Source organism: Dipodomys spectabilis, unplaced genomic scaffold, assembly GCF_019054845.1.
Source record: "Dipodomys spectabilis isolate Male_0828 unplaced genomic scaffold, ASM1905484v1 ptg000275l, whole genome shotgun sequence".
NCBI classification, from domain to species: Eukaryota; Metazoa; Chordata; class Mammalia; order Rodentia; family Heteromyidae; genus Dipodomys; species Dipodomys spectabilis.
The window spans coordinates 1,338,557-1,364,983 of NW_024870952.1; the positions used below are offsets into that span (position 1 = coordinate 1,338,557).

Genomic DNA, 26,427 nt, shown 5'->3' on the forward strand with positions numbered 1-26,427 from the left:
ATTGGGCATATCAATGCTAAAATTCTCACATCTAATGAGTTTTGTCATTACAGAATATTTCTTGGTCAATTCTTGATAACGACAAAGTAAGCTCTAACGACCAAGTAAGCTCTAATTATTCTATTTGATCTCCTTGTTGTTTAATTGGAAATAATAAAGGGTTTTTGTGACAAAGATTGCAATTCAAAGTCAGCCTGGGTTGAAAAATCCCTAAGACTTCACTCCCAACTAAACTGCAAAGAGTCAGGCTGGAAGCATGGCTGAAGACTCTTAACTCTAAGCAGTCAAACACTGGAAGTGGCACTGTAACTCAAAGTGGTAGAGCACCAGCCTTGAGCAGAAGTGCTCAGGGACAGTGTCTAGACCTTGAGTTTAAATCTCTATGAATACTAAATAATACAAGCATCCTAGCAATGAGCACCTAGACTCAGCCAGTCTGGGGAACAAGGGACCATGGAGAGAAGTAAGAGGAGATGATGTAATATCAGCCACATTGTGCCTGCCCTTTCAAAATTAACCAGAGCCGGGAGGTCAATATATTAAGAAGCCTGCCCATCTAATGTCCATACTTGTCTACCTTTTAACTGGAAAACAATTTACATTCTTACCTGGAAAAGAATTTACATTCTTACCTTTGTTACCTGAATTCTCCTCTACCTAGTCACCAGATAGGGACATTTCTACCAACATTTTTCAGCCCCAAATCCTTCCTCTTGCCATTTATTTGCTCTCTAATATTTTTTTCCAGACCCTCAATGCCTCATGAGACTTTCTCCAGACTTCATCCAAGAGACTTGTCTCCTCCAGACTTCATCTATGGACTCACGCCCACTAAGGGACAGCTGCAGCTCACTGCCTTCTCTGGGAGGGAACAAAATTCTAGCCTTTTACTCCTAATTTCCCACCCCTTGTTAGCAGGAAGTAGCCAGAGAGAATCCATGCCCTATTTCATGATTACTAAAAGGCTGGAATGTAAGGTCTGCTCCTGGATGGCAAGCAGACTCTACCCTCCTTGCAGCAAAGTCTCTACCTAGTACCTGCATTACCTAGGCAACTGGCACACCTGGAAGAGGTCACATCTGAATTTGATGTCACCATATCTTTTCCACCCATACCCTAGATAAGGCCTACCCCAGGCGTAGTTGCTTTCTTTCCCAGGTCTTGCCCAGGCCTTTCCCAGCTGTATGGAGGGCCAACATAGCTTGGTGCCAGCCAAAATGATGAATAAACCTACCCCTTACCTGAATACCACGTGCATGGTGTGGTTCTTACTCAAACTCTCTTTACAAACCTAACAATCTTGGCGTTAATTTTGAATGTTTACTCTATACCACCTAAGCCACACCTTCACTTCTTCCTTTTACTACAAGTGAAGAATCTCTTAGGTTTATCTACTTGGGATAGCGTCGAATTGCAATTATCAAATTTGAACCTACCTAGTATCTAGCTGTAAGCCACTGGTGCTCTGCTAGAACTCACTTCTTAAGAATAAATATTCACAAAAAGAGGAGAAAACATATTTTTTCAATTACTTACGTGTTGTCAGATAAACCAAATCACTTGCTACTGGAAGAGAAAAAGAGAGAAGATAGGGATGAATATGGAGGAGAGACCCTCAAAGAAAGAAGAAGGGAAGGGTAAATGAGGGGACAGGAGGGGAAGGATGAAGAGGAAAGGAGGGGGGAGCTGAGTAGAATTTTCTACTCCTCACTAAGGTATTGTTGAACAATCAGTGCCTTTATATAAAATATATAATATATAAAATACCAATTTACATGTAATAAAATACCAATTTACATGTATAAATTGGTATAAAATACCAATTTACATGTAATAACCTGTTAGTGTGCTTACTCCTGCACGAAGGAAGCCACAGTTAGGTTTCTGTTACAGAGAAGGCAAAAGTACACAATTTTAAGTGATTCTCAGAAACAATAACTGATATGCCAGGAATGCTACCTTACCCAAGCATTACTCTTGTTCCCTGCTCCAGTCTTCCTCTCAACAAGAATAGCAGAAACAGAAGAGGAAGGAGATATCTGAGTAACGATCATCTTTCTGTTTACCCTCATCAATTTACCCTCATCCTCTCAAACACTAAAGCCAAAGGAGACTTAACCTGAAGTAGTGGGGGAAATTGGAGGGGGGAAAGTTCATTCTAAATGTGAAAGAGTTTAAATAATTGCGACAGCATTCCAAATATTGAAATAAAACCTTTTCAATTATTAATAAAAAGTAATTCTAAATTTATTGAAAATTTAGAAGACTACAGGGCTCACTACATAGTGGAATCTGCATAATTTAAACTGACTCCTGCTTCTATCATCAAAAATTGAAAATCATCCCTAAACTTCCAATGCTAGGTAAATTACACTTAAACTATGTGGATATAATGCAAAAACATGACTTTAAATTTAGACTGTTGAAGTGATAAGTGATGGAAATTAATGATGGATAGCATAGTGTTGAGAGCATGGAAATTATTTTCCTTCCATCTACAGTGTAGAGAAGAAAAAAGCTCTATTGGATGGTCCTGAAGGTCCAATTCTAAATTTAGGACAGAAGGTGAATAGTAAAGGAGACCTGTCTCAGCCATTCATAGATTAGAAATATAGAGAAATATCCTCATTTATGTAGTTCAAACATGGAAGTGAGGATGTGGCAAGCACAAAGCCCAATCCCAAAGGCAGAGATATTTAACAAAATACCATGAAGTTGAAATAAGTCTTAAATAAGGAGCTGGGCTTAAAGGGAGTAGAGCAGAAGAATGGAGAAGGAAATGGTGGACTCATATACTCATATCACTCAATGTACATATGTGAGAATATAAGTAGGAAACTTGAAGGGATAGGTGGGGTTGGGTTAACGGAAAGAAGAAAATTGGAAGGATTGTCAATGATCCAGATGTATTGTACATTGAAATGTACATACCCTCTATTCCACACTGACATGATGGATCAAAGCCCATTTGCACAACTAGCTAAAGAGTAAAAAAATTTTGGTTTTAATATTAAGAGACCAGAAGCATAAACATTTAGAGATAAATAAAAGGATATCATTGACATATTGTTGAGGCTAGTGCGCTTTTCAATATACAAATTGTCAAGCCTGCTGAAAATGAAATTTTTATTTTGCCAATTCTTTTTGCAAATTTCTTAAAATATAGAGAACCAAATTCCAACATCCCTTCACTTTCAATAAAAGTGTTATAGGTTTCTCGGTTGTTTCTAAATTTCTTAATGTAATGCATTGGAACTAATTTCATTCCACATTTAAATTTAAATTTTAAATCACTGAAGTCTTTTTAAATCCTCTCACTCAGGCACAGGTATGGATAGATAACTGATGTGTGCAGAATCAGAATTATTCAGAAGGCTGTAAATGGATACTTACCTAGTTTTTTCTCTGCTGTATCATAGAATACAGACTGTTCTAATTGGAAAAAGTTAGCTGTCCCAGGTTTTGTGCATATAAACACTCCATCAACATTTTGTTATTAGAGGATTATTCAAGTTTAGCTATATGTTGATTAGATAATGACTGAGAATGACAGAAAGGTGAGGGAAAACCATTTACACTTCAGTGAGGTGCTGACTTGTGTTTCACAAAGTGTTATGAAAGCTCTCCATGAGGAATCTAGCAGCTGCATTTCTAAAAAGTCCTTGGGTTGTTACACTTTCTGATGATGTATCAATTCAAGTACTTCTCGTTGGAGTTCCAAACTATTCAATGATGCTGAATTAGTTCTTTGTTACATTTTGCAGACCGGTCTTGGTGATGAAATGTGTGCTTTTCAATATTGCTCTCCCAATCCCATTCACAAAACACAGACAAAAACTATGTGAAAAAAGTTGTATTTGTTGACAGTGCATATGCTTTTATTTTTATTACAAACATAGAATATAGTAAAAATTTTCATAGCAATTACACTGCACTAGGTTGTGGGCAGATTCTAATGTTAGTAATATACTGTGTTCACTTGGAGAATTTGAGTATCCAAAGTTTTAATATGCCTGTGGTCCTAAAAGCAATACCTTACTGATATTGAGTGACAAATACAACTTCCTATAAGTACAGAAGTTTTCCTTGTATCTTTTTAATATACAGATGGGTTACAGTTACATAAGTAATGAGTACACTTCTTTTTTTTTCTTTATTGTCGGTCGTGGGGCTTGAACTCTGGGCCTCAGTGTTGTCTCTCAGCTCTTCAGCTCAAGGCTAGTGCTCTACTATTTGAGCTACAGCACGACTTCCGGTTTTCTGGTGGTTGATTGGAGATAAGAGTTTCACGGACGTTCTTGCCCGGGCTGGCTTTGAACTGCGACCCTCAGATCTCAGCCTCCTGAGTAGCTAGGATTACAGGCTTGAGCCACCGGCGCCTGGAATAAGTAAATTTCTAATTGAGAGTTTTTACCCCCTCCTTTGTTTTCCCCTTACTATCCCTTCTCTTCAGAACACCCCAACTCATCCCTCCACTCCGTCTCTGATAAAGTGTCTTGTACATCTCATTGTTACAAGGAGTCAAATTGTATCCTTTCCTTGTATCTTAAATGAAGAAATGCTAGCTTGATTTATACTGATTCTACTTGTGTAGACACACCTAAAATCACTCGCTAAGTCCAAGAGCATATAAATGAAATGCACATCATTTATTGTCAGTCGGTATAGTTGTGTTCTACACATTTATTGAGAGGTAACAAATTATTCTCAAACTTTACTACATTAAAAATATTTTCTTCATTTCTTATTTCCTTGGCCAGGAAATCAGCAAGATCTCAGTCAGCATTTCTCTCATAGGAGTTTTCACACAGGTTGGTGAAATGTTGACCTGAGCTCCAGTCTTCTGAGGACTCACTCATCTGCTTAGGAATTGATGCTGGCTGTTGGAAAAGAGTTCAAGGAAGGATGCCTTAAAGTCTTAATATTTTATTCTTTACCTGTCTTTAAGAGCAAGCATTCCGTGGGGAGCAAGGAGACACCATATGATTTTTACATACTGAGATTTCTGAGTGACTTGATATCCCTTGTACTGCATTTTGCAATTCGAATCTACCAGAACCTACCAGTTTTAAGAGATAAGAGGAGTGGTAAAGGAACTCTTAGAGACAAATGTATCTTCAACATAATTTGTTCCGAGCGTTCCATCTAAGGCATATTCGACAAATAGTGAAACTTGTGTTGCCTGTAACTATGTATCTTTCTTTATGTGTGCATGTATACATATGTTTACATATGTGTGTATTTCTGTGTATAGTAACATACATGTGTACATATATAAGGGCAAATGAAGACATATATGCATATATAAATATACATATATAAATATACATATATAAATATATGTACAAGAATATATATATATATATATATATATAAAGTGTTCAGTGATTTAATCTATAGTTCCCAGCACATTGTCATTCTCACAAAGTGTACATGATAAACTGCTCTGAGGATCTGTGCTCTATGATGGGCATCCTTTGTACTCACTTCCCCCATTACCTTGTTTTTCATCCCTGTGAACAACTTTGGTCTACTTTCCATAGGATAGCTTTGTTTTCATTACATGTAGTTACTTTTGCAGTCTCAACTCTCTAATAATGCTGCTTCAGCCTAGGGCTAAGATTTTAGGTGTGGACATTTAATATCCCTCCTGATTCAGACTGTACTTGATGTTTTTTTAAAATAAATATTTTGTTCTTCAATGAAAAAGTTTGTTTGTCAAAGAAAAAGAACTTTTAGGTCACAAGTTAAAATATCTTATCCATCCCAATGATTCTTATGAGATAAAATTTGTAATAGTATTAAAAATGAACAGGAATTCCAGATCTGTTGTTTTGCCATTTAGAATGGCAAAGAATAACATCACATCACTCTTATAATTCTTAAAGAATGCAAGGGAAACTGTTGGTCCCTATATGTTCCCACAAATTCAGTAGATCTTGAAGGATAATAGTAGACAGCAGAAATTCTAAGTAGCAGACATGGAGAATGAAAGAGAAAGAGAGGAATGAGAGAGTGTGAAAGAGGGAGAGAAATATCATAATACTGAAAGTACATAACAGATAAACAAGAGATGTATGAGAATATTCATACTGCTATCTTTAGATTCTACATGTATATTTGAAAGTATTTCATGTATGATAACTCATCAATATAAAATATAAAATGATTTTGATAAAAAAATAAAAATGATGCAGAAGATATTATAAATGCAAAAACAATCTTCACAGAAGCAAACTCTAAGAAATATCTCAAAACTTTGAAAAGGATAAAGTGGCTGAAAGTAGAATAAATTTAGAAGTATAACAATTCAAAAAAATATAAAAGATATCCATATATTTCAGTATATAACCCAAAGCAGAAAGCAAATGTTGTTTAGATGATTTTTTTAAAACAGTCTCTCAGGTGCTGGGAAGGTGGCTCAGTGGTACAGTGCTTGCCTTGCATGCATGAGGCCCTGAGTTTGATTCCTCAGCACCATGTAAGTAGAAAAAGACAGAAGTGGTGCTGTGGCTCAAGTGGTAGCGCTCGCCTTGAGCTCAGGGACAGCACTCAGGCCCCAGTGTTCAAGCCCCATGACCAACAAAATCAAAATAAAAAACAAACCAAAACAAAACACCGTTTCTCACTTTTGTGGCCTCAACTCTGTAATGATGCTGCTTCAGCTTAGGGCTAAGATTTTATGTGTGGATATTTAATATCCCTCCTGATTCAGACTGTACTTGATATTTTTTTAAATAAATATTTTGTTCTTCATTTTCTTTTTTGTAAATTCACATGCACCTATAAAAAATGATTTGGCCATCCCAGTAACCTTCTCAATGTACCCCCTGATGACGACTTACAAAAAGTTGTATTATATTACAAGGGAAACAATGCTACAAGTAAGAAAAAAAATATCTAAATATTAATGATTAATAAAATTAAAAAACCAAACAGTTACCAGTGTTTTCAGTATTTGAAGTGTACTACATAGCAGATTTTACTATTTTCTCATATTCCTGTACATTTAAAACTGGATAAGATTATGATGTTTAACAAGAGTTTTATAGGCTATAAATAGTCTTTAAAGTTATCCACTAAGATTATTTTATATGACTCATCTCAGCATTTGTATATGGCTTATATCACCATTTGTTCCTCACTAACATATAAAGTAAGGAAGCCCTAAATTTAACAGAAACTGTGTAATTAACAAAGTTTTAACTCTTCACTCTGCTTCTTTACACAAATACTTTGCAACTTCTCATTAGTAATATTTCTTTTTTTGTTTGTTTGTTTGTTTTTGTTTTTGTTTGGTCCAGTCGTGGGGCCTGAACTCTGGGCCTGGGCGCTGTCCCTCAGCTCTTCAGCTCAAGGCTAGCGTTCTACCACTTGAGCCACAGCGCCACTTCCGGCTTTTTTCTTTTTGCTTATGTGGTGCTGAGGAATCCAACCCAGGGCCTCATGCATGCAAGGCAAGTGCTCTACCACTGAGACCACCTTCCCAGCCCTCAGTAGTAATATTTCTATAAACTGAAATGGACATACTTAGTTGCATATGTCTGCTACTATAAATCTTAAATACTTTATAGAAAAGTTTTATGACCTGCCAAACAGTCCTAATTTTGGCATATATAAGCAAATTCCCAAAATTAAATACTCTAAAACATTAAAACTTTTTAACAAACCTGAACACTTGCTGCAGTGTTCATTGTGACAGGTGCCTTGTATAGAATAATTGAATTCCTCCTCCTACACATCTCTTGAACAACAAATATCTGGAATTATTTTGTTTTTGACATGTGAATCTTGACTATTCTTAAATGTGTGCTTATGTAAGAAATACATTGTTCTAAAATTTCACAAGAATTCTTTTGAATTTACTTCTTTTGAAGTTTAAGAAAATCAGTTTAAGAAAATCAGTTCCAGTTTACATATAAAAATGTACTGTGCACAATTCAGCAGCACATTAAAAAAATGGAACAATACAGAGAAGATTAGCATGGCCTCTGCACAAGGTCGACATGCAAATTCGTGAAGCTTTTCATATTTTTACAACATCAGACGCTGGAGAGGATGTGGCCACAAGGGGACCCTATGGCATTCTTGGTGGGAGTGTAAACTTGTTCTACCATTTTGGAAAGCAGTATGGAGGCTCCTCAAAAGACTCCATATAAAGCTCCTCTGTGACCCAGCAATCCCACTTTTGGGGATTTACAAACAAGACCATACTAAAACTACCAGCACAACTATGTTTACTGCAGCATTATTTACCATAGCTAAGATATGGAGCCCACCCCGTTGGCCCTCCGTAAATAAATGGATCATGAAAATGTGGTATATATACACAATGGAATTCTATGCCTCCATCAGAAAGAATGACATGGCCCAATTTGTTAGGAATTGGAACGACTTGGAAAAAAAATTAAGTGAAGTAAATCAAGTCCAAAGAAACATACGTCCCATGGTTTCCCTTATTTTCAATACCTAATATATGTCTGGGATAAGCAGAAAAGATCAAAAGCTATGTGCACATGACCAGATAAGATGCTATTAAGTGAAATGAACCCCAAGATAGCGACACAAGTGTTTTTATTTTCTTTCTTGCTCTTGTTTCTAACATACTTATAATGTGAGATGTGATTTAACTGTTTCTCTTTATGTTCCCCCCCCTCACGCTATACCCCTGTTTTCACTGTATTTGGAGTTGGTACACCTACATCCTGTGTATACGTTTCTCTAATTTGGTGAGAGGAAGGGAAATACAAAATGCTTAAATAGCGTTACAGGTTGACCCCTTGTAACAATGAGATGTACAAGACACTCTGTTAAAAAATGAACTTAACAATTTAGGCAGGGGAAGGGGGAGGGTAGTGTATTGTGGAGTTTGGAGGGAAGGGATGGTGGGGGAAAACAAAGGAGGAGGTAACAATGCTTGTTAGGAAATGTATTCATTATTTGCTCATGCAAATGTCCTCTGTACAGTATTTTTACAATAAAAAGTATAAAAATGTTCTTAGATGGAAGAGTTTATTTTCTCTATTTTACCCATATAATATCGTTAACAAAGAAATTGATGCAGAACACTGATATGAAGGTATTTTGAATAAATGTGCTGCTTGTGGAATTAAGTTATCTCAGAACAGCCACAAGGCACCACTGGGATGCAGAAGCTTGCTATGTTTTGAGGCTAAGAGCAGGGCTAGGTCTCATCCCTTTTACTACCAGCATTGATAACACACTCAGATTTACATTTACTTTGCCCTGATTGGCTTCCAACAGTTATCCACAGATCTCAGGCTCCTGAATAGATATCCAAAGTAGATAGGATTACAGGTGTGGCCAGCCAGCACAAGGCTTTCAGAATAAATTTAAAAGTAGAAGAAAATTTACTTCATCTTCTTTTGAAGCATTTTGGAGTGATTATATGTGAATTTATTTCGTTTTGGGATTCTTAAATGACATTATGTGAGGGTATTTAAAAGTTTTAGTACTTTTTTAAAAAAGGATACTGGAGCTGTGGGACAGAAGCCCCCTTTTAAAACCAAGAGTCCAGAGTCATTTTTGGAAAACAAGGTAAAATAGATAAAATAATTATTTTTTTTAAAAAAGCATAAAAACAGGTTTGCAAGTGTGGAGATTGCATCTGTCAGAGATAGTTACAAGACTAAGCCTTTTGTGTCTGTTTACAAAAATATCCCGTTAGTTAAAAAAAAAAAAAAAGTAATTTTGGTAAATTGTCCTGGGCTATTGTCTAAACAGTCTTAAAATCCAAGGGTCCAAAGCCTGCCAAACCTATGCAATGTATCCTTAACCAGTCTGTGTAGGAATTTGCAGCCCAGCATGAGGTGAGACACTCCCTTGGACCCACTGAGAGATTCTGCTGCTGCTGCTGCTGCACACCCTAATGGGTAAAGTTTAAAGACAGCCTGACAGTCACCTGGAGGAAATCTACATTGTCACATAGACCACCCCCACCATGGTAAAAGAAGACTGACCTCCTGCCTGGCTCTATCACCTGAGACTGCATGCCAGTGGAAAACTCAGATCTTGTGGGACCTTCATTTTGGTGAAATCCAAAAACCCTCTCTATTCCCACAGTGGATATTGGGGGCAAAGATATCACTGTCTTGCTTGCCTCAGGCACTTCAGTGCATAGTGACTGGAAATCCACTCTATAGTCACAGCCTTGTTTGGCTCTGGTTTGGTAATACTCTGAGTGTGTTATCAATGCTGGTAGTAAAAGGAATGAGACCCAGCCCTGCTCTTAGCCTCAAAACCTAGCAAGCTTCTGCATCCCAGTGGTGCCTTGTGGCTGTTCTGAGATAACTTAGTTCCACAAGCAACAGGAAAAAATGGTCAGTGTTAAACTCTAGCCACAAACAAGCTCAAGGAATTGTAAAAAAGAGGAGGGTAATAAAGAAAGCTTTAAAAACAACTGGGAAAAATTGGTATCCTCTGGATTAAAAAAATGTACGGGCCTTTCGTACTGTTAATTTTGTTACTCATAATTGGATCTTGTAAAAAGAGATCAGGACAGTCCATTTTTGGTTCTGAGATCCCAATACCAAACCGTAAATATAAAAGACTGTGCCAATTAGGGGACCAAGATTGGTCCCCGATGCTCTAGAAGAGGAGGGAATGAAGAGCTAAAGTGACTCCATTTTAAGATTAACCCCACCGACTTGTAGCTGTGCTGCCCTCAGAATAACCCTGAATGAGGAACAGTTCTCAAAAAAAAAGCAGGTTACCATCAACCCTGCCCACCCTTAAGGAACAGAACAGTTGCCTAATTGTTCCATCATAAAAAGTTAAGTGGGATCAACCCACTGAACTTGTGAACTTGCTTGTGTGGAAACCCCCTAGACTTGTTTGTTTGATACCATAAAAGCTGTGCTACTTTTGTGCTAGGGGCCTCTTAGAGTAACCGGTTACAGAGTGCGTGGAGGACCAAGCTCAAGCTTTTAATAAACGTCTTTGCTGTTTGCATTGATTGTGATCTCTAGTGGTCTGTGAGAGGGCAACTGAAATCGGGTACTTCATTTCCACTGGAATTTCTTGAATGTCTTCACACTTTTTAAGGAATATTTTCTTATGTATAAAGTATGTAGCTAAAGGATTTTATTTATTTCCTGTTATCAATTTTTATATTTTTTATTTAACCTTTTCTACAATCTCGTTATTGCCTCTTGTTGCTAAAACCTCATGAGTTTCTCACTATTTGAAAGACCTATTTTGATCTCTGGGTAAATTTCCATTTTATTTGATTTCTGAGCTGCCCAAATAATACTTTTTAAAGTTCATGACATATACTTCTGGCTGCTTTGTCATGTACACTTTTCCATTACAGTCACAGTCCTGTTTGAATTGTGGTAATAAAATGCTTGTGGCTGGATAAATGATGAAACAAAGAAGGATATTCAGCTCATATCATGGTGAATATATAGTCCAAACCACATGGTTCTATCAAGGTAGGTGGCAAAAATAGGGATCAGCCATGTTCACAAAAGGGAAATGGGCTGGGCACCAGTAGCTTATTCCTGTAAATCTAGCCCTGTGAGAAGCTGAAATCCATAAGATCACATATCAAGGCTAGCCTGCACAAATTTTTGCTTGCTTTTTAATCTTGTGCATCATTCTAGTAATTTAACAAATGTTCTGACAGGAAGGAGGCAAGAGGGAAATTAAAATTTAATGGACTGCATTCTAAGGTATGGTTCCATTAACAAGTTTCTTTTGTTGTTGTTTGTATTGCTTTTTAATTATTTTTAATAGTTGTACAAAGGAGTTCCATTTAACAAAGCAGTTTATGAATACAATAAATTTTTGATCAGTGTCACAGCTTTGAACATTCTCACTCATCCCTTCACTACTCACTCCTTCCCGTACTCTTCTTAATTTATGAGGATATATAGTGGAAACTTGACTGTCTTCTCCCCCTCTTCTCCTCTTCATTAGTAGAACCTCTTCTTCTCACTTCCCTTCCCCACCCACTTGAGTATCACTTCCTGGCATTTATTTTGTTGAAATTTAAATTAGCCTTTCAAAGGAACTATATTTTTTGAGATCTCTCATGAATCTACCATACATGTAGAATTTTTATATGTATTTCTGATTTATGAAAACAAAATTATCATTTGTACTATCTTCTATCATAGACAAAGAAAAAAGTTACTGTTTTGTATGGTAATGTCCTTGCAACATTGTTTTTCTTTTCTTTTTTGGGTACAATTTTTATTGTAAAAATGCTGTACAGAAGGATTACAGTTACATAAGCAAAGTAAGTACATTTCTTATTGATCATTGTTGCCTCCTCCTTTGTTTTCCCCCTATCATCCCTTTCATCCCACCTGCATAACTTATACTGAACCCCTCCAGGCTGAAGTTGTAAAATTCGTTTTCAACATAGTGTTTTGTACATCTCATTGTTACAAGAGGTCAAGCTGTATCCTTATTTAACCATTAGGGACACAAATATCTTTTTTACTTTCTAATATATTGTAATGTACCATGTGATTTTTTGTTGTTGCTTTGTATGTTCCTTCCCCATGTTATACTTCCTATTTTCACTCTATTTGATGTCAGTGTCCTGCATCTTGTATATATGCTTCTCTAATTCAGGGAGGGGAAGAGAAAATACAACATTTTTTATCTTTTGTAATTTTTCATGTGCTTGTTTAAGTTTATATTTTTAAGGTTTTTAAAATTTTAATTGTAAAAGTGATGTACAGAGGAGTTACAGTTACATGAGTAAGGTAATGGGTGCATTCATTTTTTTTTTTACTTTTTTATTGTAAAGTTACTATAGAGAGGGATTACAGTTACATGAATAAGGTAATGAGTACACTTCATATTGATCATTGTTGTCCTCTCCTTTGTTTTCCCCTGCTATCCCTTCTCGCCCCACCTCCCCAACTCCTCCCTCCCCCAATACCAAAGTTGTAAAGTTTGTTTTCAACATAGTGTCTTGTACATCCCATTGTTACAATAGGTCAACCTGTCTCCTTGTTTCAGCATTTTGTTATTTCCCTTCCCCTTCCCAAATTAGAAAGATGTATTTACAAGAAACAGGGCACTGGAATCAAATACGAGTTATATCATGGGGGAAGAACATACAAAAGAAACAAAAAAATCACATAATACATTGTAAGTACATTAAAAACAACCGCAACAAAGATGAAAACCTCTTGTGTCTCAATTATGGCAACTCTTTTGTTTAACTATTTAAAGATAAAAATATTTTTAAAAAGTCAGAATCATAGCCAGGTGTCAGTGGCTCACGTATGTAATCCTAGCTACTCAGGAGGCTGAGATCTGAAGATCACTGTTCAATGCCAGCCTTGGCAGGAACATCCATGAGACTCTTATCTCCAATTAATCACCAGAAAATCAGAAGTGGTGCTGTAACTCAAGTGGTAGAGTCCTTGCCTTGAGCTAAGAGCTCAGGGACAACACCCAGGTCCAGTGTTCAAACCCTATGAACAACAACATCAGCAATGACAACAAAGAAGAATCATGATACTTGCAAATAATAGGAACTTAAACATGTATAACCTGTCACACAATAATGAAAACTTTGCATTATACTGTTCAATATTTTTACACACACACACACACACACACACACACACACATGGTTCTACGTGTAACCCAAAAGCTAATCAAATACCTTAAACATTAATTATTGTTGAGGTACATTTTATCTCAGATATCCTTTATACAAAAACAGCTGTGCCTTTCAAATTCTAATGAAAATATTTTTGAGGAATAAATACTACAAAAGGCTTTCATATATTCCTGATTATTAATGTCCTTATTAAACTACTTAAATGTGACAAGTTAAAACTTTTTATAATATTTCCTTCATTTTTTATTTACCATAGAAAATGACTTTAAAATAATGATTTTTAAAGTACAGTATTTAATGTTCTCTCTTTAATTGTGATAAGAACACAACATAAAATCTATTCTCAGCATTTTTTTTTCAATGTGCAGTATCATATTGTACATTAGAAGCAAAATATTAGACCACTGCTTTCTGGAACTTTTTATCTTATGTAACTTAAACTTTATTCTCCTTTCTCAACTTTGTTTGACTTGTGTCTAAAAATATCTGTATGTAACTTAACCTTTTCTTGCTTTAATTATTACTTACTTGCTATATGGGAGGAAGTAGAGAAGTTTGGAGCCATTCCTGTGTTTTTTAAACTTCTGTCTGTAACTTGATCTTTGAGAAGATAGAATGACAAAGTATTTAAAGAGAGTGCATTTTTATGAAAACATTCTTCGGATTTTTAAAACTTTCTTCCCCTAGTTTTGAGTTTTATGTTTTCTTTTTGCTATTACTGGGGTTTGAACTTAGCGCTATATATTCATTTGGTTTGCTTATTTGACTGATACTTCATCCCCTGATCTATACCTCCAGCATAGATTTTGTTGGTTGTTTTGGAGATGGACAACTGAAAGATGTGTCATCAGGGTCTCACATAGCAATCCTCTCAGTTGTAGCATCTAAGAAGGGATTATGATATGAACTACAAGTAACTCTCCAAATTTTCGATTTTGTGCTCAGGTAAATTTAATAATGTCCAGTTTCAAAGCATATGTTTATTTAAATAGATGCTGTTTTTGAATTGACAGATGAAATTATATTCCATAAAATATTCTATTGGGAATGTCTGTTTCATATTAATTGTATTAACTCTGTCTACTTTTAACATTTCTGACATTTTATTTCCTTGGGAAAAAGTTGATTAAAAAGTAACTTGAAATTAACAGCATTCTTAACCTGGTCCCAAAGCCTTAATCAGACTGTGTATGTCCTTGACTATACTATGGGCACCAATGTTGACAGAACCTTTTTTTCTGAAACAGAAGATAGGTATATATGATCCGTCTTCAACATTTTCTTGATGCCCTTCCCCCCAGTCCCATCAAGCACAATATTTGAAGCAAAAGAATCCTTGCTCTGGGGTTATCCCCTGGGCCAACTGGATAAAATGAGCAACAAAGGCAAAGCTGATTGGTGACACTGTTGAGGTTTGGAAAGAAGGCAATCTTGGATGATAAAATTTGACAAATGCAAGAGACTAGTCTAGGAAGAAGACTTCAAAGGAACATTATCCCACTTCTCAGGTAACTCTCAGGCCAAGGCCATGTCCACTGATACAATTATGTTATCTGCTGGATTAATAAATGATTGCATTGAAGATAGGTGTTAATTTATAAACCTGGTCTTCAACCAGAGTGCCAAGAACAAGGAAATCTCTATCTCTTCAACAATTTTTGCTGGGAAGGTTGGATATCCGTTTGATAAAAAAATAAAATTTGATCCTATCACCTATCATAAACACAAGTCAACTCAAAATAAAAACTAACCAAACACAAAACCTGTAAACTCTTAGAGAAAAGCCACATGGAGGAAAAGCTCATTATCATCAATGCTGACAGTGATTTCTTTTGTATGACACTTAAAGCAGAGACAAAAGCAAAATAGTCAGGTGGGACTAAGTGGAACTAATGTAACTTCTGCACATCTAAGGCAGCAATCAACATGAAAAATATGACTTACGCAATGATAAAAATATGTATAATTATTTAACACATAATATACATTCATGTCCAATACACATAAACAACTCCTACAACCCAATAGCAAAAAGAATGAAATAATTTGATTAAAAATTACAGATAATACATTTGAACATAATTTCTTACAAGGAGACATTCAAATGCACATTACATATGCAAAACTATTCCTACCATCACTAATCATCATATTAACAAGAATGGGGTTGGGTTTGCAAAATTAAATTTGCAAAAGGAAATTCAATCAAGTGCATGAAAGCATAATATTGGGAAATGTTAGGATGTTACATTAGAAAAGCAGTATAAGAATCATAAAACATGATAAGGCATTTGTAAAAAAAACTATAAAGTACATGCATAGACAATAAACATACATGAATTTTCTAGGAAAATGGTCGCTTTCTTCTTTCTTCTTAAAAATAGTGTTCAATATATTGAATCTATGTCAGGTGTAATAAAAACTGAAACACTGAATTTTAAAGAGTAAGAATTTTAAGTGGATAAGTATTAATGAGAGACAAATTAACCAAGAAAATTAACTAGGAAATTAAAAACAACGCACACAGATCCTTGTGGTGTCAACGTGAAAATTCTGTACCATTCTGTGTACTTCCTAGAAATGTCATAGTTGGCCCATATTTTGTAGGTAATCACTAGATTTTTTTTTATTAATTCTGTTTAGTACCAAGAAATCATCCTTATTGTCCAAGAGGTCCAGGACCTAGACTGAAGTAAAGTCTTAGTATACATCACTTGTTTTAATAAATAAGCAAAACAATGAGCAATTTTCCTCAATAATTTGAGATTAATAATCTATATTCAAGTCATTGTGAGGGGAAGGGCTTTAGTCAAGAGACTTTAGACTTTCTTTAAGGCTTCTTTGTTGAAGAATCTTAAGAAAAATAGTTGAACATAGATGCCATTAAGAAACACCTGAAGCAGACACCCTGAAAACATTACAGTAAGGAATAGGAGAAACTCTAGACCTCCTTGGCACAAGCCAAAGAATTTTCTTAGTAAAGACCCAGAAACACAAGTCAATGAAAAATCGAATAATGAGATTGTATTAAATTGCAGAGTTTATGTATGGCAAAGGACATAGTTAGCAAGATCAGTAGAAAGCCAATGGACTAGGAGAAGATCTTCACTTTCCATACAACAGACAAGGGTCTAATATCTAAAATATACTTGGAACTCAAAAATTTAAATTCCCTCAAAACAAATCCTCAACGAAACAACCACCACAGTAATAAGTGGGCAAATACTTAAAGAGAGACTTAGCTGAAGAAGAAATAAGAATAGACAATAGACACATGAAAAAATGCTAAATTTCTCTGGCCATAGAAGAAATGCAAATCCAAACAAAATTGAGATTCCACCTCATCCCAGTTAAAATGACTATAATCAAAAATCTCCTAACAACAGATGCTGGAGGGGATGTGGCTAAAAGGGAGCCCTACTGCATTGTTGGTGGGAGTGTAAAGTTGTTCAACCAAGTTGGAAAGTAGTATGGAGTTTCCTCAAAAGACTACACATAGAGCTCCCTTATGATCAGCAATCCCACTCTTGGGCATTTACTCAAATGATCACAAACAAGGCCATACTAAATCTACCATCACAACTATATTTATCACAACATTATTAACCATAGCTAAGATATGGAACCAACACAGATGCCCCTCAGTAGATGAATGGATCAAGAAAATGTGGTGTATATATATATATATATATATATATATATATATATATATATATATATATATATATATATATATATATATATATACAATGGAATTCTATGCTTCCATCAGAAAGAATGACACTGGAAAAAAAAAGACTTAGAAAAAAAGCATAGTATGTGAAATTAGCCAGGCCCAAAGAAATATAGAATCCCTTAACATTATTCTCGATGCTCTTTAGAAAGCAAATATATTTCTGTTCCTGAATAAAACAGAGAATTAAAGATTTAGATAAATTACACTGAATGCTGCCAGTGGTGTCTCCTCCAGTGAATGTAAAAATACATTTAGCATGAAAACTAGGACCAGATGTTACCTTAACAATCATCTTTCAAGTGTATCCAGTGAGCTGCCCTGCTCCACAATGCTCTTTTGACTTCTCATAATGAAGATGGTTTTCTTATGGCTATGAAAGCATAGAAAAGGTGTGACTGGCAGTGGTGATTTAAGACATAATCATGTTATGAACTTCCTTTGTGAAATTGGATAGCAATTCACCAACATACAAAGAAGCTGGAGAATCCTGCAGTAGTAGATTTCTTCTCTTCACCCTGTCGCATAGAGATAGGGGAATTTTCTTGCCATGTATTAGGCAAGAGGAAAACAAGGGACATAAAGAGTGCTTGTGATTCCATTCTACTCCATTTAAAATAAGCAACGAGGCAGAGAATTCTAGGGGGAACACAAGCTCTGGTGACAGGATTTCATCTATAGTTGAAGTGTTAAGGAACCACTCCACTGTGAAGAGTGTCATTCTACAGGACAGACCTGAGGGTCTAATGGATGACTTCATCCTGTCAAGTCAGCCCAGACAAATGGAATTAAAGTGTTTTCACTGATGGAATCCAAATAGTGCAGGTTCACAAGATAGCACCCTTCCAGGACTCAAGCATCAACCAACACAGATAAAAGAAAGAGCTTTGAACCAATCGAATACTACATAGGTGAAGGATTCTGTGTGGACACAATTAATATGGATTTGCTTTCTGAATCAAATTTGCCTCCCTTATATAGTAAACAAAAATATGCTGTCAATTTTAAAATAAGGGGAAAAACTTTTTTAATGAACCACGTTTGCGACATAATCAGGCTAAAATGTGAGTTATAATAGGAGTTTGACTTCAGAAATATCCATGATTTAATGTCTCATCCAAGAATTTAACATAAAATTATGTTGAATTCGATGTGTGCTTCCTTGTTGCTCTTTGAATCTTCTCCGCCTTCTCATTTAGAATCTGCTGATATCAACTTCTTTGCAATCTTCCAGATATTTTCTTCAGACTAAAATATATTTCCTACCCTCTGGTTCAAGTGTCCATTTCTTGTAAGTGGTCACCCTAGATTACTCTAGAAATCTAGAGTTACTTCTCTTCAGGAAACCTGTGGATGGGACATCCTTCCAGAACCAGAAATGTCCTGCTGCCTATCACCCACGTCCTTCATGACTAAAACCAATAACAATGGTTTCCTCCCATCACCTCAAAATTAATTGTGTGATGATGAGTGAATGAATGAAGTGCAGATTGAAAATAATTCTTATTCCAAGTCCTTTCAAAAGTGTTCATTCGGGGCTGGGAAGGGGGCTCAGTGGTAGGTTGCTTGACTTGAATGCCTGAGGCCTTGGTTTCGATTCATCAGCACTACATAAGCAAAAAGAAAAAAGCCGGAAGTGGCGCTGTGGCTCAAATGGTACAGTGATAGCCTTGAGCTGAAGAGCTGAGGGACAGCGCCCAGACCCGGAGTTCAGCCCCCACTACCGGACCGAAAAAAGAAGTGTTCATTCAAAGTAAGAGGGAATGTATACATTTTTCTTTAAAACAAAAATTACAGCCATTGTTTTTTCAGCACCTCATGAATACAGCACTGAAGGAATCTGCTGAGGTTAAGTCAATAATTTTGGTGTCACACACACCTGGTGTCCCAGTGACCAGGCTATGTGTTAAAAAAAATCTACTTTGTGTGTCAGCAATTAAAGTTGAAAACTGCAGAAGGGACTGTAATTCAGGGGAAGAATTTAGATTTCCTAAAATAGCGAAATTTCACATGCAGAAAACAAAAACAGATTTTAAAAACTCCCCAAGAGCAGCAAGAATAGGATATGTGATAGGGGAGGAGAGAAGGATTTTACTAAAATTCTGTCCAGAAGTGACTACATAATGTCACAAAATGAACAAGTCTTCACACATCAATACATTCAGAAGTCTGTACCCCCATCTATGATGTGGCTCAGGACTTACATTGCTTTGCCATTACTATTGCACTGAAAGTGCATTTCTTTTACTGCCTTTTAGGTATGCAGGAGAACAACTTAACTTCCTTATTACTTCCACCCTAGCTGGAGGAGCATTTAGAAGAAACATTGAGAAGCTATTCATTGATCTACTTAGTTTTGAATTTACTGTGTGGTTTTGTTGGCAAAAGTGAACATACTTTTATACAAAAATGTATGAACCCCTAGGAAAATGAAAACCACCTTTTTGCCCCCTATCAGCACTCTGACCACTAGCTGTCATGTCCCCACAGGACGGCTAGTGTTATTTAAAAGACTCAAATATTTAGATAATACAATTTTCTCTACTTTAACATTATCCAGTGGCTTTCTGAGGAGCATTATATTCTATTTTTCTTCCTTGTTAACTCTTCTTCCTTTAATGGCAAGCCCTTTTTTGCCACATACCTCCAGAGCAAGGCTTTTGCGAAGACAGAGATTTTTTTTTGCCTTTGCTGTTATCCTCAATTTGGATTTTCTCTCCAACATAGGTTGGCTTATCTCCCTTCATTTCCCAACTTAACTAGCACTTCTTCTGGGAGTCCCTTTCTTGAACATTTTTTCTGAATATGTAACCATCCATTTTAGTCTCATGTAGGATTGTCCAATTTAATTTCTATCATTAAAAATTTTTTTCCTCAAATTATTTGCTGAGTTCACTTAAGGCTTCCATTCTTAAGTAACTGAAATTCTAAGAATAAAACCATGCACATAATAACTATTTTTAAAAACGAGTTAATAAGCCCCTAAATATACCCTAGAATTTGCAAATATTTTGTTATTTACTTCAAGTAGTTCTGTTCTAGATTTCCCATGGAACAAAAAAATCTACGATCTACCAAGAGCCAAACTGGCATCAACTCTCATCTTTCTTCTTTACCACTAATGGTCCAATCACTCAGATATAAGGCGGAAGGATTCAGGCAGCTGTTTTAAGAAGGTGATTAAGGCCACATTAACATCAACAATATGATGGCTTAAGAGGCAACATTTAATATTTGTAGAAACGATTACGTATAATGGTAACACTCTTAGTCAAAAACACCAGAAATTTTGTGAGAGGAATGAGAACACCACAATAAAAATGTAGACTGAAACAGAAAACAGCATGAAAGTTGAACATTCGTGTTGCCAGATTTCGCTTTATTGACTCATCTTTGATAAAAGTGTAAACAATGCTTTCGTTTGTACCAATTTCTTATAGGTCTCTTAAGTAAATTTCACTCTAGTACCACTAAAACTAACATTTACTTCATGAATACAGAATGTGTTCATTGTGTCCGTACTAAGTAATTATTATGTAATTTAACATTTTCAACAGCTTGTCAAGCTGCAAAGTAGATCCTCATGGAAGATTGTAGCCTCAGAGAACCTGAAATCTCCCAGTTGCTATCTGGTAAAGCCAGTATTTAATCCCTGGTTAATTTGTCGCCTGATCCCATGGTTAACTAATTTAATTGTTTTATTTACTCTCAAGCTGAAAAATAGATTATGATATGTAAATGGAAAATTGGGCTGTAATCATGTAGAATTAAGTGATAATTCCACTTGTACCTTATATTATTTTCAACCTAAAAATACAATAAAAATTTTCACATTTTGAGCATCTATTAGCCCATAGTACATTATTAATTATATTGTATGTAATCTATTGGCTCATTATTCATGGGCATTCATTTTGATATGTCCATATGTGCATAGAGTGTACCTTGTTTAGCTTTCTCCTTTCCATTTTTTTTCCTTCATCCATTCTCCCAGCTTTACAAACAAACCTCAATAAGCTTCATTGTTTCATTTTCATACCTGTAGGAAAAGAATATCTACCATATTTATTTAAAATAAATTTCAGACTTACTATGTTGCTATATCCTTGTCTGATTTCTTGGTTGACTGAAACTTTGTTAATGCCTAAACCATTTAGCTTGCATTAGTTTTCAATATAGCTTCTACTTTATGGAGGTATGAGTGGTAAAGATTTCAGAAAAGCATGTAATTTGCACAAAGTGAGCTATCTACTGATTTTTCAAGGTTATAAGAATAATATGTAAATTGGAGAACAAAATTGGTCTTAACATGTACTTGTCTACAGAAAAGCATGAACAGAAAAGCATAGAAGATCAAGTGATTGGAGTCATTCCTTCTAAAGTTATAGATTTAAGAAAGAGACTCAAGAATAATATGTACACAATTTTTAATTACAGGTTAGTGTAGGAATATTTTTAATCAAAATGATCTGATAGAAAAATGAAAATATCTCCAATGTTTGTATAAAAACAGTTTTATAAATTTTGGGGGTTAAATTGATCCATATTCGCATCTTGACAAAGATATAATCACCAAGCAGGGCACTGGTGACTCACACCTGCAGCTATTCATGAGGCTGATATCTGAGGATCTCATTTCAAAGACAGTGGGGTGGAAAAGTCTGTGAGACTCTATTCTCCAATAAACCACTCAGTAAAAGCCAGAAATGGAACTGTGCCTCACGTGCTAGCTTTGAGCACAAAGATGCGCTGTGACAGCACCCAGCCCCTGAGTTCAACCCCAGGGTCAGGAAGATAGATAGATAGATAGATAGATCGATCGATAGATAGATAGATAGATAGATAGATAGATAGATAGATAGATACATCACCATTGAGTGATTTATCCTCCTGTTAATATTATTGTGATCTTGCTTCATTCTGACATCATGGTGTACTAAAATACCAGATTTCTTTCTGTATGGATGTGATAAGATTGCTTTGCTTGAGCCTGGGGTACATCTCAATGGTATGGTGCTTGCTTAGCATGTCTGAGGCCCTGGATTTGAGCACTAGCTTTACAAAAAAAAAAAACAGAGAAAAAAAGAAACAGCAAGGGTGGTCAGGCAGGGTAGCTCAAGTGATGGAATGCTTGCTTAGCAAGTGGAAGACCCTGAGTTTATAACCCACTTCTGCCAAAGTGAAACAAATCAATGATGACAAAAATCCTTTAAATAATTTTGTGATGAACATATTTGACAATGTGAGCAAATTTCTTAACACTGTTTGCGGCCTATAGTAATACAAAACATTTTTCCTTAAGTCACCTTCATTCTGAATCTAATATATAAGAAGCTAAATTCAATTTTCTCTAAGATGTAAAAGTAAATAATTCTATAATTTTAAGATAACCAATGAGGAAGACAAACTAGCCAGAAGAAATATTATGGAGTTACTCCACTCTAAAAAATGAATATTTTGGGAAGGGAAAAAACAAATCATTTAAATAAGGATACAGGTAGACCCATTGCAACAATGAGATGTACAAGTCGTTATGTTGAAAAACGAATTTACAACTTTGGGGGGGGATAGGGTGTGTGGAGGTGGGGGGAGTATGGGAAGGGATGGGAAAGGGAAACGATACTCTCATACACACATGTAATGTATCCCAATTAAGCCCACTCTCTCCATTTCTTTAACTCACAACCCCTCCAAACAGCCTCTATCCATAACCAAAAGGAAAACTTTAAAAAATGATCTCACTACAGGAATCTGGCTTGCCTATAAAAAAAAAAAAGTGAACCCTAATAGGCTTGAAGGAGGAAATTAAATATTCCTGGCACTGAGGGGGTTTTGCCTTTGTTAAACTGAGCACAGTGACACACGATTGGATGTGAAGAGTTGCTTTGTAGGTAAGCAAGCTAAATTTAGTATGATTCATTTCTAGTACTGTGTTCGATTTAATCTTGCAAAAATCAATAAGCCTGTTATCTTTTTCATTCCCTCCTGAATATCTGCCTCATGCCATTAATCTGAGTTTTGTGGGCACAGTAGCTTAAATGGATGCTATCTTTAAAGCAATAAGATGGCTCTTCCTTTAACTAATCTCTTTGCTTGGGAAACATCAGAACTTCTTCTTTTTTGAGACACCATGAAGACATAGGTAATGCCTAGTGTCTTATGGCCCAGATTTTCTCTATGGTCTGCAGAAAGATGTCATGCCAACTCTGCTTTTGTTCTTCAGGGAAGTAATATCATTTGTGGAAATGCAGAGGGAATATGGAAACTCCTAGCTACTGGTGTTAGAGATGAAGATGAAACAATTAAGAAATAAGCTACTTATAAGCCAAGTTTCATTGTGCCATCCACTGTTTATTATAGTGTTTATCATATGTCAGAATCAAAATTAAACATGCATGCACTAACATTTTTATATCTTACATTTTATTTTAACTCTATATTTCATAACAAAAATGTAATTACATTACAAAGACAAATAAGAACAGCATAAGTTATTTGCTTCAGTTGAGAAGGGTTCTCTGGTATAGAGAGTTCCCAACACATAGGAAGTCTCTTTACTAGCTGGTCACAGGTGGCTCATGTCTGTAATCCTAGCTACTCAGAATGCTGAGATCTGAGACTCACAGTTCAAAGCCAGCCCTGTCAGGAAAGTCCGAGAGGCCCTGATCTCCAATAAACCACTAGAAAACCAGAAATGACTCTGTGCCTCAAGCGGTAGAGCACTCACTTTGAGCGGAAGAGCTCAGGGATAGTGCCCAGGCCCAGAATTCAATCTCCACAACCAAGAAAAAAAAAAGAAAGAAAAAAAAAAGGAAATAAAAGCTCTTTACTTATGATTATGGGTTACCAGGAGAAAAAACAAGGCTTGACAGGATACTGGAAGGAGTTAGTTGGGTATCTCCAGATAAAGGAATTCTTAGTAGCATTCACAAAACTCACATTTCCATTTTCGAGATCAAGAAACACACCAATGCGGCCCACTGGTCTCTCTATAAAGTGAGGAAGCAATGGAGCGGTGGTAAAGATACTATAATGAATGTTCCCCTTGCCAGAGAAAAGAAGAAAAATGTCCTCAGATTCATTCAGAATAAGGTTGCTCCCTATTGCTGAATTTCTGAAGACGCCCACAGCCCAGGTGGAGAAGCCTTGGACACTGAGCTCCCAGTAATGTTTCCCAGAGCTGAACTCTTGGATTCCTGAAAGAGCAACATAGTTGGATTCTTCATGATTCTGAATCAAATGACAATAGGTGATCTCCACTCGATAATGGTTGAGGTTATCCATCAATCTAGGAATGGAAGGAGGGCTGAGCTCTGGCTTCTTCAGCTGGGGCATGAAGACCAAGGCACTCTCGCATCTTTCCAGGGTGTCTTCTAAATGCCGCAGGAGTTCCAGGTCTAGCTTTTGGTAGATTTTCATCAGCTCCTGATATATGTTTCTGAGGTTACTGCTTTTCTGAAGCATTTGGGTTTCCATTGTCCTGAGTTGCAGAAAGATGACTCTTCCTTTCTCTTTGAGTATCTCCGAAAGTCGTATTTCCTCCTCCCGGAGACCCAGATGCAGTGCTGAATAAAAATCTTTGGTCATCTCCCTGTGTAGATTCATGTACCAAACCCACTGGTTGATGATGTTCCTCTTCTCGTATATATTGCTCTGGTTTTCTTGTATCTTCTCCCATATAGTGTCCATTTCCTTTAAAATAATCTTTCGTTTGTCTGCAGCAATACAGTCGACAGGTTGGTGTCTGTGAGCCTCATGTTCCCGAGACGGGGAGCAGTGAGGACACAGCAGGCTCTTGTCCACTTCACAAAACATCTGCTTGGTCTCCTTGTGTGTGCAGCATGTATGCTCCTCGGAGCTCAGGAATTGTCGGAGGCTGATTTGTCGGCTGATGGACACCAGACTCTGTAGGGCAATGTTGGTTTTGAGCTCTTCTTGCTGAGAGGGTTGCCTGCACACAGGGCACCTGGCTGGAGTCTCAGCTTCTTCCCAGAGGAGGCGCAGACACGGTCGACACAAACTGTGCCCACAGTGGATGGTGACTGGGTCGATAAAGGTTTCCATGCAGATGGGGCATCTCAACTCTTCCTGGAAGGCTTGGGCAATGTCCCACTCCATCTTTCCAAACAAAGAGGATGGAGAGAGCTGATTCTCCTGCTCTGGTCCTCACCACTGGCAAGCTCTCTCCAAGTGCTGTCCATGGCAAGGCGGTGGGATGTGCGGAATAGCTTGATTCCCTAGTTCCATTTTTTTACACTTTGGGTGGGAGGGCTTAGAGAAGGGTGTGTAGAGAAGGGTGTGCAATTCATTTCCATATCAATTGGAATTGAGATTAAAAACAAGGCCCCACCCTTTTACTGTTGCTTTCAGTGATTTTCTGGTACAAGTTGTGTTTGTCCTTGTTATAACTATGCTCCGAACAACCATTGGAGTATCAAAGTTTATCTGATTTGGAAAAGGGAAGTGGAATCATAGATCAACCAAGGGGGAAGCAATGCAACAGTGATACTCACTAGACACTGTGTTAGAAATGAGCTTTACAACATGGGAGGGGGCAGTCACGAGAACCGAAAGCAGGAGAAAGGGAGGGGATAACACCTTAGGAAAAGAAATATACTTGGTACCTTTTGTTTGTTACTATAACCTTTCTGTGCATCACCTCTATAATAAAATAAAATAATGGTAAGAAAAGAAAAAGAAAAAGAAAGGAAGAAAAAGAAAGAAATAAAGGACAGGAGAAAGAAAGAAAAAAGAAAAAGAAAGAAAAGAAAGAAAGAGAATAAAGAATTGTCTCAGCAAGACAGAAAATATTTCTAGGTGTACCATCAACCAAAAATCGTCAAGCAAACACATAGAACAGGCAGGCTGCTCCCCTATTTATCCTGACTGCCGCAGGCCCTGCCCCTCTGCTCAGATTGGCCAAGCTCAGGTTCACAATTTGCTCAATATTGGCTAGTTTAAATAGGGTAAGATATATTTACATAAGGTGACTTTGAAATGTGGTGAAGGGTACACAAGAAATCTCAAAATATACCCACACCCTCTGCTATTTCCGGAAGAGTCTAGGGTGTGTCTTAATCCCATC

At 36.5% G+C, this 26,427-nt stretch overlaps 1 protein-coding gene and 1 non-coding gene across 2 annotated transcripts; one reads left to right on the forward strand and one right to left on the reverse strand.

Moving 5' to 3' along the window:
- Positions 1–7,931: 7,931 nt before the first annotated feature.
- On the forward strand, positions 7,932–8,036 carry LOC122126357. The gene has a single exon (XR_006150904.1). It is a non-coding gene; the product is annotated as a U6 spliceosomal RNA (small nuclear RNA).
- Positions 8,037–24,185: 16,149 nt separating this feature from the next.
- Positions 24,186–25,460, reverse strand: LOC122126341 (tripartite motif-containing protein 43-like). The gene has a single exon (XM_042700999.1). The coding sequence runs from the start codon at positions 25,458–25,460 to the stop codon at positions 24,186–24,188; it is 1,275 nt and encodes a 424-aa protein (XP_042556933.1).
- Between the last annotated feature and the right edge of the window lie 967 nt (positions 25,461–26,427).

What these genes read in the sequence shown, in the direction of transcription:
- LOC122126341 (XM_042700999.1), bottom strand. Translation starts at nt 25,460, where the DNA reads ATGGAGTGGGACATTGCCCAAGCCTTCCAGGAAGAGTTGAGATGCCCC.